Raw genomic sequence first — 14,141 nt, 5'->3', positions numbered from 1 at the left:
TTTCACATTCGCGTAAAATAAGTTGCCTAATCTACGAAAAGGGGATTCTGGCAAATGTACATCTCTGATGTGAAATAAGTTGCCCGAACGTATCGCTCTTTTAGTAGAGATGTATGAGTATATCATGTTACGAGATACACGTACGTAAGTAAGGTACCTACTTTGGTACACAAAAAGTTGCCTGTGTATATAAACTTGTACGAGTAGGTATATGAGGCGTTTGCGTTGTTTCAAGTGAGGAAAACCCCACCGTATATTTACATTGAATAATCGACTGTGATGAGAGAGTACATGAAAAATATTCTGACATATTTTAAAAATATATTTCGCCTAACCGCTCCGCTGGAATATTCTTTTACGTAGTAAAGTAGCGTAAAAAAGGATAGGTACAGTATCTGGCGCGAATTTCAAAATACGTGAAATTCTATACCCTCTCTTCGTTCCTTAAACGTTTTCACGTTTTCGCGCGTAATTAACTCGCTAATATTATTAATAAAAGATTTTTCACCGAGCGAAATAAAACTTGATGTTTTCCCTTTTAAAACTGTCTTTATTCGAAAATAATAATTGTACTAACGTCGACGGCCTCTCCGGAATAAAAAATTCCTCCCCTGCGCCGCATTTCGAACAGAGCACGAGCAAGTGGAAGAAAAGAAACACATAGCGAGAAAGGAAACAAGCCAGCAAAAAATAACGAAGTTAATAAAATGAAAAAGCCAGAAACTGTTCGCGTCGACACGATTTCCTTAAGTGGCAGCAAATTTTATTAACTTTTAAAGCTCGCTTTCCGAAACTTTCGCCGACTTCCAAACGAATTTATTAAAACAAGATTACAAAATGGTTCACAGCCCAAGAATCGGAGCTGCCGAGATGCACACTGCGCTAATAATTTTCGACACTTAATTAAATTTAATTATTAAATTAATTTTTTTTTCGCTGCGCGGAGCTTCGTGTATATTTTACCTCCCCTTTCTGCATGGTTTCCTGCAAACACGTGTCTATATATCGTACGTGTATTGTCGACTTATATGATTTTACCAAAACATCCGTATTTTTACTCCTTAACTCTCTACGATGCATCGTACAATTTCACGTTTTTTCGAAACATTCGTACGAGTATAAGTACTCGTATTTTGTAGACGAATTGAAACGAGCCATGAGTCTATTTCGACAACCGAGTACGAAATTTCATTCCGTTTTATCACATCGCCGAAGAAAATTTTTATTTACTACCGGAACATTTTTACGACTCTGTCGCATCAGTTTCAGTACCGCACCCAACTTGGGCCAGCCCGACCACCGCAAACATAACAATTTACTTAGAAACCGACTCGACTATCGAATATCGTAATTCGTAAGCTTTCATTCAACAAGCAGAAAAATTACCATAATTTTTTCTCAGATCTGACGTCCAGATTGAAGATTGTCTGAAGGAAAATTCCATTAATAGCAAAATTTCTTCAACCTTGTCTCCCAAAACACTCGTTGATGCCAACACTCAAGGCTATTTCATTTCCCAAACGTTCGTTAAAATTTTACGTGGCGCAGACAATGGCACACCCTTCCCTTCGTTTCGCATCCTTCGGTCAACGAAAAAATCTCCAGATAACGTTCGCCTCCGCAGTTATGTGAAAAATTCGTTAGCTCGAGTTTTTTTTCACCCTGCAAAAATGTTTATTCGTTAGCGATGAACAAAATATTTTCGATATCGTCGAACGTGAATTTGCAAATTCCTGTTGAGAGAAGTACGCGAGGTTTTGTCATAGAGAGGGGTGTTTTTGACTGAAAAATATGCTAATTCGCGAGCAAAATGAATTATAATGAAATGCCAGATTTAACACGAGTCGATTAAGTATTCTCTATGGAAGTGGAAAATGAATAAATGTGGCGTGGGAGGATTTTTTCCGTCGAGTTGAGCGAAAAGATCACTCGATTGTGTTTTTTTTACGTGCCTGTTACACTGAAAGGATAACAATTTGGACGGTTTTTGAATCGAGAGATTGAATTTTTACGCAATTGCGAAACTTTTAAAGCAATGCCTAAGCTCAAAAGTATCAATAATGACGTGACAAAATTTGAATAGTGTTTCTTAGAACAGAATTTGACAAAATATTGTGATAAATTTCCTAGAAATGGTACTCTCCTGGATGCAGTTTTGACATTGGCATATTTTCATTCAACTTGTGATCAGTGTTGGTATAGAAGGAGGGGAAGGAGAGAAGAGAGGATTGTGGTACTCCTCACAGACTCACAAGAATCAATTCAAAGGCTCAAAGAAAAACGTAATTTTTGTCGAAGTAAACAAAATAGTTATGATTTCGAACATGATCGTCGATCAAATGAAATGATTTTTAATCGATAATCGATTTCAGGAGGTTTATTTTTGAGGCTAAAATAATTGAATTAAATTTATTTCCGAACTAGTGAACCTGTTTCGAAAATTGCAATGAATCGATTTTTGGGATTCGATTAATCGATTTTCGATTATGATCAAATTTTGATATTGAAAGGCAATTTTTGAAGCGAAAATTTATTTTTTATTTCGTACAGTTTTGATTGCCTTATATCAAAATCGAATATCGCTAATAAATCGATTTTGGCGGTTTCGATTTATCGATTATCGATTATCGATCAAGATCGACTTTTGGTCCGCAAGTTCGTTTTTAAGGCTGAAATTGGTTTTTCATTTCGAATTAATTGTTCAATGATATGAGATCGAAAATCACTCATATGAATCGATTAAGATTCGATTAATCGATTTGTTATTCAAAAGGGCTTTTTGGGGCTGAGATCGATTTTTGTTTTGAACGAAATATATTGATAATATGAGAAGAAAAATCGCTCATGAATACATTTCTGGAATTCGATAATCGATTTTTGATCCGGAAGTAGATATATTTTTGAGGTTAATATTATTTTTTTCAATTTTCGACCATGGTCAATTTTTGGTTTTGAAAGCCAATTTTTGAGGCGAAAATTTATTTTTTATTTCGTACAGTTTTGATTGCCTTATATCAAAATCGAATATCACTAATAAATCGATTTTGGCGGTTCGATTAATCGATTATCGATCACGATCGACTTTTGGTCCGCAAGTCCGTTTTTAAGGCTGAAATTGGTTTTTCATTTCGAATTTGTTCAATGATATGAGATTGAAAATTGCTCATGAATCGATTATGATTCGATTAATCGATTTGTTATTCAAAAGGGTTTTTGGTCCTGAAATTGATTTTTTTGTTTTAAACAAAATAATTATGTTGATGATATGACAACAAAAATTACTCATGAATCGATTTTTGGAATTCGATAATCGATTTAGGATTACGATCGATTTTTGTTCCGGAAGTACATTCTTGAGGTTATAATTATAATAATTTTTTTCGTTTCGGACATATTCGATCAGATGAAATCGAAAATCGCAAATGAATCAAATTTTGGAATTCGATAATCGATTCATGAATTGATTATGATTCGATTAATCGATTTGCCATCCAAAAGGGTTTTTTGGGAGCTGGAATTGATTTTTTTGTTTTAAATAAAATAATATGTTATTGATATGAGAAAAAAAATCGATTTTTGGAATTCGATAATCGATTTTGGATTATAATCGATTTTTGTTCCGGAAGTATATTTTTGAGGTTAAGATAATTTTTTTCATTTTGGACATATTCGATTAGATGAAATCGAAAATCACAAATGAATTAAATTTTGGAATTCGATAATCGATTTCCGATTGTGATCGATTTTTGATCAGGAAGCTGGCATACATATATTTTGTGCATTGCTTGAAGCTAAAATTGATTTTTCCATTTCGAACATGACTGATCAAATGAGATCTAAAATCACAAACAAATCGATTTTTGTTCGAGAGGTCCACGAAACGTGATTTTCAGAAGTTTTTCGCTATCTCTGGCTGCTTCAAAACCGATCAAGTAACTTGAAATCTTGAAACTTGGTATCACGATGGAAGTTTCTGTGTAGGTATATAGGTACTTGAAAGCAATAACCTCGATTTTTTCAAATTTTTTGACGACCTTGAAATCCACTTTCAAAATTATGTAGGTCTGCTTCTGATGAGGAAACCATTTGAAACCATGATTGCTTAATGTTTTAGGGTCAACTTACTCATCTTGAACAAAACATGATAAAGTTCACTTTCAAATTTTTGATCAAGTGTTTAAAAGATCAACCCCTCCTCTCCCCCCCCACAAAATACCAAGCATCGACGCCAAATTTTCAACGGTTTCATTATTTTTTCACATGAAATAAACCGGTGGGATGTGAATATCTAATATCTTCATTTCAACTCTTCCAAAAGGAAAACAGTATTTTTTAGGAATGTTGTGAAAAGTGGTGATTTTTGAGGAGAAAGAACAATTTTCAGATTCAAATCTGTGAAATAGGTACCTACCTATTTATCAAACATTATTTTATTTCTGAAATCGAATGCAACTAGGGATCATGAAGATAAACTAATTATTCACTCGCCTCCCCTTTTGTTCATTTTTTGGCCTGATGGCTGAAGACCAACTATTAGTAATTTTCCAAGTTGCTGCGTAGTTGTTCTTTGTGAAGAAAATCTCGAAACCTAAACACTGTTATCGAAACAACACGAAATGACCAGGTATCCTTATTCTAAAAAAAAGGTGAGAGATTTTTTCGTAGGTCTTTTCTTTTTTTGTTTCCTTCGCCTTTTCTTTTTTCTTTTTGCAAATATTCGATGTAATTGAAGAATAGAACGAACGAAATTAGAAAAAAAATCCCCTCGTATGGCTTGCTCACGCGAACACAAAAAAAAGTTTCAAATAGCAAATACCTACGCGAAAGAAAAAGTGAGATGAAAACTTTCGATATTGAAACTTTTCTAATTTTCGTGCAATTTGTAAGTTATCGCGAAGGTTCACGAGTTGAAATGAGAAATTTAGCGAATACATTAAAATTAGGAGAAATTTGTTGGTGTGATAAATTTTCCAAGATGTAGAAAGACTCTTGTGCGAATGACATAAGGTATACCTTTACCTACCTATGTATATGCATGGTCGATTTGCATTTATGGTGTAGACGAACGAATAAGGAGTACACCGCACCGGACAGTTTTTATTACCAAAGATGAATGATGCGAGTGGCGAGTGGCGAGTTTTCGGTCAAAAACTGAAATAAGTTTACGTTACCAAGATACAACAAAACTGACTGACGTATGGGTAAACCAACGTATACTATTGGTACCTTTTTAACTGGGTCAGAAATTGTTTAGAAAAAGGTGCTTCTCGATAAGGGGGAAAAACGTATTATAGAAAATAGGTACCTTTCACAACTACGAGGGAATTTATATATGTCTCGTGGAAATTCTTGTTGAAAAAATTGAGCGATTTGATTATATTTTTTTTCTTCCTAAGAGCTTTGGGATTTTTGCACCAAAGGGAGAACTATCGAGGTAGGATTTTTTTTTTCAACTTTGGTGTTTGTAATTATGATGTTAGCAAAGTTGCATAATCTTTTCGCCGTAAATGAGCCATAAATCGAAAACTTTGTTGCTACGTTGTCGAAGCTGACGACGAAAAGAAATTTTAATTTATTGGAAACAACGATAAAGTGATTTTATATAATGGAAACTCGCTAGACAGGAGATGCAAAAAAGGCAGCAACGTGTCGCGACTCGGTCTGGCTGGTTGGTTCGCGCTTATTAATTTTCAATTTCGGAAGAAACAGGGTGAAAAAACAACTCGTCGATGCAACGCTGCTGCGCTGGTAAACTTTTAAAAATTCATCGTTGTTAAAAGAAAAACGCGAAAACGAAGTAGAAAGATAATTAAGAATGACAGTACGAGCGTTAATTCCGACGTATTGGAAATTATTTAATGAAATTCGCCTTTTTCGCCGAGCCAGAGAACGATACAGTCTCGAGCGTTAATAACGCAACGAAATCAATTTAAAATTACCAACTCAAAAGGTCGGTTAATTGAAATCGACAATTTTGTTGCGTAATTCGCCCCTCCTCGTCGTCGTCGGTGTTGGCGCTAGATAAGATTATTCTTAAGAGGTAAGAAGGATTAAACAACTTGAAAGGGACCATTTTGTTACGATAAGGAAGTTGTAAACGTCTTATTGAAACCTCAAACGCAAACGTTTATTGACATTTTCAAACGGCTGCGATGATTAAATGAAGTTTGTCTCGGGTGTTTGGGTTTTTCTACAGGTATCCACGTCGATGCGACGCAATGGAAAAGTTTATGCAGTATAATTTGTTAAATACGAATATCTCACGTTACTCCTTTTGTCGAATGTTTCGTTTTAGATAGAGAATGCGAAGAGTTAGCCAGCCCTAGCTTCGGACGGGTTACCTTGAGAGGGTTGTTGTTTAGTGATAAGGCGAATTATACTTGCGAACTCGGCTATACCCTGGTGGGACCTAAGCAGAGGACATGCCAAGCTGATGGCACCTGGTCAGGAAACACGCCTACCTGTAAACAGAGCAGTAAGTATCGCTAAAAATTGTCGACGATTGGATTGTGCTTTTTTATGGGTCAATTTGTAATGAGTTTGAAATTTTTTTATCCAGGTTTTTGCACTAAACCTCCAGTGATTGGAAATGCCCGTCATAATGCTCGTCCTGAGCAAAATGCTTTCGATGTGGACGAGACGATTCAATACCAGTGTGCGACTGGTTACGTCACCAATGGTTTCCCTGCAGCCAAATGCCTGGCAGTGGAAGGAACTGCTTCTTGGTTCGGGCCGGATATATCGTGCGAGCGTAAGTATTTACTACTTGAATGAAAGTGATAGTACATATTTTAAAACATACCATCATGAACAGCCTCTTGGGCATCAAGATTTTGAAAATATTTTCTATGACTTTTTTTTCTCCAACGACTCTAAATTGAAATTTGAAATTTTGGGTGCCTAATATCGACCATTTTTCAAAATGCTCAAAATGAAGGTCAAAGTACGCCAAAATCAACACTCTTGTAAATGTACCAAATTTCATAAATAAGTAGCATGGATTACCAAATTGAGAGTAGGTTTTAGCAAACTTCAAAATTTTGTTTTTATGAGGTTCTTCCACCAATTTTCAAATATTTTTTAACGGTTGAAATTGCACACATCATGAAATAAACATTAATGAAGACTTTGCCAAAATCACTTTCAATTGATTCAAAAAATTCATTAATTTATCTTATTCCTTGAAATTCCAAGTTTTACTTATTGATTTTTTCTTTCATTTTTCTGAACTTTAAAAAATCAAGAAAGAATAGTACCTACTGCCTAGTTTTAGTTCGACTTGTTGAATTCCGTTTTTTGCGAGTTTTGACTTTGCAATCATAATTTTTGACCAAAAATTGAAAAAATTTTATAAATAAAAAAGTAGGTACCTACTTAATATTTGTATTATTAAAAATATAGGTTCTCGAGAGCATTGATTCTAATTTTGAAATCAATTTTACCCTAAAACCAAAAAGAAGCCCCCCTCTCCCATAGTCTCAAAAGATGGCTTTTGTTCCAAAATTTTGACAAAAATGCAATAACTATGCTTTCAAAAATTGGGTGTTTAACCCTTTGGCAACCAATTATGTTTTTTTCGAATTTTCAATTTTTTTTTTCAAGAAAATAATTGCTAGTACTCTCCTAAACGCATTTGAGCTGTCGGAGAATTTTTTACTCCTCTCCTTGGAGCTCCACTGGCCACCCGAAATTTGAAAAAATCGGGACATATATGTCCCACTGGTATTTTATGAATTCTTAGTGGGACGTATACGTCCCACTGGTTGTGAAATCAAACTTGAAAAATTACGCCATCTATCGGGATATTTGTAAACTAGGGTGAACTAAAGTAGGTATGATTCTGGTCTGGCAGTGGAACTGCTCTACCAGTGGGACCAAATTACATTGCCTTAACGCTTACAAGCTGGAACTGCGGGATTTTTTGTTATGGTCACTGGGATACCCTTTTCCCGGCGGTTGCCAAAGGGTTAAGAACGTTGATACCGTTCTGAAATCTGTGTGAGGTCAAATTCATTGGATTTTCAAAAATTGGGGCCAGGTCTCCGTTTGCGATGCTAAATTTTGATTTTGAAATCACACGGATTTCAGAATAAGCACGGTTAAAACTTAAAACCCCATCATTCGATACCGGTACCGGTACCATGCATTTTACAAAAATCCTGCTCTGAGAGGTCGACTTTTGATCTTGAGGTCAAATGGATTTTGAAATTAGAATCTGTAGCGTTTTTTTTTTAAATCCAGGATTTCATAATTATGATATTCCGTTTTTCGAGGTTTTGGGCCTCCAGTTTTCTTCTAGTGAAGTGAAGTGATCAATTTTGATTTTGGGATCAAACGGATTTCAGAATCAGAATCAGAATCAGAATCAGCATCAGCATCTTTACAAGCCTATAATCGAGTACCCATAATGAGTTTTTTTCAGAATTTCGGACCCTATGATCTCCAGAAATTACTGGTAACTTGCCAGGAAATTACCAGTAATTTATCAGTAACTTACCAGGATATTATCAGTAATTTACCAGGAAATCACCAGTAACTTTCCAGTAATTTACCAAGAAATTAAATTACCAGTAATTTACCTGAAAATTACCAGTAATTTACCTGAAAATTACCAGTAATTTACCTAAAAATTACCAGTAATTTACCAAGAAATTAAATTACCAGGAAATTACCAGTAATTTACCAAGAAAATCACTCATAATTTACCAGGAAATCACCAGTAATTTACCTAAAAATTACCAGTTATTTACCAAGAAATTAAATTACCAGAAAGTTACCAGTAATTTGCCAGGAAGTTACCAATAATTTACCAGGAAATCACCGATAATTTACCGGAAAATTACCAGTAATTTACCAGGAAATTATCAGTAATTTACAAGGAAATCACCAGTAATTTACCAGGAAATCACCAGTAATTTGCCAGGAAACTATCAGTAATTCGCCAGGAAATTACCAGTAATTTACCAAGAAAATCACTCATAATTTACCAGGAAATTACCAGTAATTTGTCAGGAAATTACCAGTAATTTGTCGGGAAATTACCAGTAATTTGTCGGGAAATTACCAGTAATTTGCCAGGAAATTACCAGTGATTTGCCAGGAAATTACCAGTGATTTGCCAGGAAATCACCAGTAATTTACAAGGAAAGCACCAGTAATTTACAAGGAAAGCACCAGTAATTTATCAGAAAATTACCTGGAAATTACCGGAAAATTACCTATAACTTACCAGTAATTTACCAAGAAATTGAATACATTTCGAAATCAGCATACTTAAATGCATTCAAAAACCTACATCTCGATTTTTAAAAACTTTTTTCCTCAAGATTCTTTCTAATGCTTTGGAAACATTCTTGATGTCAAACGATTTCGTGTTGCATTTTTTGAAATTTTTGATTCTACACTTCCCTCTGAGGATCTCAATTTTCATTTTGAGTGCGAAGGGATTTTAAAATTGGAATGGGAGTCTTTGAAAACCTTTATATGTTGCATTTTTTTTAAATTTTGGGCCCTCAGCTCTTCTCTCAGGGGCTTAATTTTGATTTTATAGAATTAGAATCAGCTTCTTTAACGAATTTGATACTTCACTCACGTTCCATTTTTTAAAATTTTGGGCTCTCAGCTTCTCACAAAAGGGTTCAACTATGTTGATACCATAATGTTTCATTTCCTGACCTTTTTGGATCCATTCCTTCTCACTCGAGAGCTCAAATTTTATTCTGAGGTCGGATTGATTTAAAAATATGAATACGAGTAATTTGCCTTAGCTAACCTCTAATTTGTTACCCATTGTCTCTTTGAAATTTTAGGCCATAGTTTTAATTTTGATGTCAAATGGATTTCCAAATCAAGCGCCTTCAGAAACCTATACTTAATTTGATACCCATATTGCATTTTTCCAAATTTTGGGCTTCATTTTTTCTGGCGCTGGAAGGGGCTCAATTTCGATTTTAGGGTCAAAAAAATTTCAGAATCAGAATAAGTGTCTTAAAAAACCTGTAATTCGATATCTTGTTGCATTTTTTGAGATTTTGGGCCCTAATCTCTCCTCGAAGGTACCCACTCAATTTTCTCTGCCTCCTTCTTGGGGGCTAAATTTGAATTTTTGGATCCAAACGAGTCTCAGAATCGGAATCAGTTTTCTCAAAAATTCGTATTTCTATGCTCACATTGCAGCTTTGACCTTAATGGTTTGCCTTTTTGAGTAATGGAGTCATTTCCATCCAAATTTCAATTTGGACTTTGGTGCCACACAGTGGGCCACAGACCCCCCAAAAACGGCGATAATTCGGATTCAACCCTCATCGATGTGCAATATGTCGATTAATATGTTTTCGACATCGTAGAATTCGAATCTGCACTTATTTTTTTTGTAGGAGTGGGGGGTGAGGCGTGAGGAGCGAGAAAATTTCAAATGTTGCTTATATTATCGTGTGATATATCGATTAATATGTTTTCGGGGTCGTAGAGTTCGAATCCGGAGTTATTTTTTTAGTAGGAGTTGGAACTGAGGCGTGGAGAGGTAAAAACTTCCAAATTTTGCTTATATTATCGTTTAATATGTCGATTGTAATGTTTTTGAGGTTCTTAATATCGTTGATTTGAAAAATTCATTTTATGTCTCAAATAATGTATTTCAATCGAAATTGAATCGAGTATATCATGTTTTGATCTTAAAATTGCAATATTTCGGCAATTGAGAAAGAAATTGATGTATTTTTAATAGAAAAATGAACCTGCAGAGAAAATGTGCAATTATGTGCAAAAAATCGCCAAAACATAGTATACTCCACTCCTAAATACACATCACTATGCATAAGAGAACACACGATATTGCCCGATTATGTGAATTTTGTTCCAAAATGTGTTCTGATTTTATATAAAAAACTGTAAACTTTGAAAATCAGTGGTATAACAAAACATCAAAAAGTAAATTTGGAATTTTTCACCTCCCCACGCCTCACCTTCCACCTCTACAAAGAAACTAACTCCAGATTCGAACTCTACAACCTCGAAAACATATCAATCGACATATTACACAATAATATACCCCAAATTTGAAATTCCCCCCTCCCCACGCCTCACCACCCACCCCTACCAAAAAAATAACTCCAGATTCGAACTCTACGACCTTGAAAACATATTAATCGATATATCACACGATAATATATGCAAAATTTGAAATTTTCCCACTCCCCACGCCTCACCCCCCACTCCTACAAAAAAAATAAGTGCAGATTCGAATTCTACGATGTCGAAAACATATTAATCGACATATTGCACATCGATGAGGGTTGAATCCGATTTATCGCCGTTTTTGGGGGGTCTGTGGCCCACTGTGTGCCATATGATTAATAGGTACATATGAGACGCCTCTAATGAAGAAATTTTTTTCAAAAGATATTTTCCCTCCTGTATCGAGTTGAAACTGGATTTTTTGGCTAGTCAAATTCATTCCTGTAGATAAGTAGCAGCTCGTTAAAGTTCGATCCTATTTGGGAAATTCACTTACGTATTTTCAACGGTTTGAAGCAAAAATGTGATTTTTTTCGACTTATGAATGGCAAAAATTGAACCCCGAATTCGAATTAAACGACCAAAAATTAGCCTAAAACCACTCCACCTTATCACCTTTGCTTTTTGATAACTAACTCAGTGTTTTACAGCCAGAACATGCGGTACACCCCATGAAATCTCCAACGGCTGGCACACCGGCGACTGTTTCACGTTCAACTGTCGAGTCAACTACCACTGCGAAGAAGGATACGAACTGGTAGGCAGACCAGAGCGAACATGTCAATCAGACGGCCTCTGGACTCCCAAAGAATTACCGTCTTGCGTGCGTAAGTTGCTACAACAAATATCAGCCAATATTTGGTGCCTACCTATTACCTAATGTAGAAAACCTACCCGTGTAATTTACGTATTATCCTATTATCCCATCCTGAGCCTAGCTAGCAATTGCCAGCGTAAATGAGAGACGTCAAGTGGTCGTAAAAATCTCAATTTTACCGCCATTCAAAAATATCTCATCGCGTCGCGCCATTCTCAAACAGTTTCAAACTCGTAAACTGTTCAAGCTGCAGGCGGAAAAGTTTATGGAATTGGGCGCGCGTTCGCTTTTATTAGCTCCCTTTTGTTAAGTACTAGTTAAAGTTCCATTGTAAAATACTGTTGCTTTTTGCGGGGGTTTGGTTCTAATGTGGTTACAGCCGTACAGTGCCCCACACCTGAAAATCCGCTATTTGGGACGGCGATATTTACCTCGACGTCGTATAATTCGGTTGTATCGTACGAATGCAAGTACGGATATATGCTGGTCGGAGAACGGACTCGAAGATGCGGAGCTGATAAGAAATGGACGGCGGCTACTCCTAAATGCCAAGGTGAGTCATTTGAGAATCCATTTTCGTGCTCTTAATTATTATTTGTCTAATGTGGGTTTGTTATTGAAAAATTGCATTCGTAAAGTGAAAAAGGAATTTTAAAAAATAATTCGAGGTTCTCCAGATACGAGTAAATGTTACAGTCTAACTGGTCAATTGCAAAAAAAGTGCTCTACGAGTAGGAATCGAATTTATTTGGAATTTTAAAAATTCAGTTGGCTTTTTTTGAAAAAAAAACGTCATGAGACTAGTCAAAATGAGGAAATTAAAACTATCTGACAAAACATCTTTTGAGGAATTTTAACCCCAAAATTCGGTGATGATTTTCGGTTTTTTTTTTTTTGGAAATAGAAGCCATGAGGTCTGTCAGTGTTTGTTACAGACACTGCTAAAAACCAGTGTTTGTGACGGACACAGTTTTTCATTCTCCCACGTTGTGACCTTCTAAGCTCCTGATCCTTAACAGCAGTGTTTGCGACAGACACACAGTTCAAAACCCGTGTTTGTGACAGGGACTATTCAAAACCAGTGTTTGTCACAGACACTATTTCAATCCAGTGTTTGCGACAGACACTGCTTAAAACCAGTGTTTGTGACAGACACTACTAAAAACCAGTGTTTGTCACAGACACTGTATAAAACCAGTGTTTGTGACAGACACTGTTTAAAACCAGTATTTGAAACACACACTGTTTAAAACCAGTGTCTGGTCAAAATGAGGAAATTGAAACTATCAGACGAAACTTCTTTTGAGGAATTTTTACCCCAAAATTCGGTGATGACTTTCAGTTTTTTTTTTTTTTTTGGAAATAGAAGCCATGAGGTCTGTCAGTGTTTGTGACAGACACTGCTTAAAATCAGTGTCTGCGACAGACACTGCTAAAAACCAGTGTTGGTGACAGACACTGTTTAAAACCAGTGGTTGTGACAGACACGGTTCAAAACCTGTGTTTGTGACAAACACAGTTTAAAAGCAATGTTTCTGACAGACACAGTTCAAAACCAGTGTTTGTGACAGGGACTATTCAAAACCAGTGTTTGTCACAGACACTGTTTCACTCCAGTGTTTGTGACAGACACTGTTTAAAACCAGTGTTTGTGACAGACACTGCTAAAAACCAGTGTTTGTGACAGACACGGTTGAAAACCACTGTTTTTGACAGACAGTTTCGAAACCAGTGTTTGTGACAGACACGGTTCAAAACCAGTGTTTGTGACAAACACAGTTCAAAACCAGTGTTTGTGACAGACACTGTTTGAAACCAGTGTTTGTGACAGATACTGCATAAACCCAGTGTTTGTGACAGACACTGTTCAAAACCATTGTTTGTGACAGACACTGTTTAAAACCAGTGTTTGTGACAGACACTGTTTCAAACACTGGTTTTGAACCATGTCTGTCACAAACACTGGTTTTGAACAGTGTCTGTCACAAACATGCTGTTAAACTGTGTCTGTCACAAACACTGGTTTTGAACTGGGTCTGTCACAAAAACTGGTTTTTACCGGTGTCTGTTGTCACAAACACTGGTTTTAAGCAGTGTCTGTCACAAACACTGACAGACCTCATGGCTTCTATTTCTAAAAAAAAAAAAAACGAAAATCATCACCGAATTTTGGGGTTAAAATTCCTCAAAAGAAGTTTTGTCAGATTTCTGTCAAAAATTGTTTTGAGCATTTTTATAGAATTTTGAACTCAAAATTTGGTCATGATTTTCAAAGAAAGGTGTCAAAAGGCCTATAAAAATATGAGTT

The 14,141-nt window shown here is 35.8% G+C and overlaps 1 protein-coding gene across 1 annotated transcript in view; it reads left to right on the top strand.

Annotated features, from left to right (window-relative positions):
- The first annotated feature begins 5,197 nt into the window (after positions 1-5,197).
- The window catches only part of LOC135834044 (protein lev-9-like), a 16,785-nt gene continuing 7,841 nt past the window's right edge, over positions 5,198-14,141 (top strand). Inside the window, exons 1-5 of the mRNA XM_065347883.1 lie at positions 5,198-5,222; positions 6,296-6,475; positions 6,560-6,751; positions 11,667-11,843; positions 12,213-12,386. Coding sequence (XP_065203955.1) covers positions 5,198-5,222; positions 6,296-6,475; positions 6,560-6,751; positions 11,667-11,843; positions 12,213-12,386 — 748 coding nt within the window. The remainder of the gene's footprint in view (positions 5,223-6,295; positions 6,476-6,559; positions 6,752-11,666; positions 11,844-12,212; positions 12,387-14,141) is intronic.

The sequence above is a fragment of the Planococcus citri genome, chromosome 2, assembly GCF_950023065.1.
Source record: "Planococcus citri chromosome 2, ihPlaCitr1.1, whole genome shotgun sequence".
Lineage (NCBI taxonomy): Eukaryota > Metazoa > Arthropoda > Insecta > Hemiptera > Pseudococcidae > Planococcus > Planococcus citri.
Note: the sequence above shows the minus strand (reverse complement) of the source record. Positions and strands in the feature narration are given on the sequence as shown.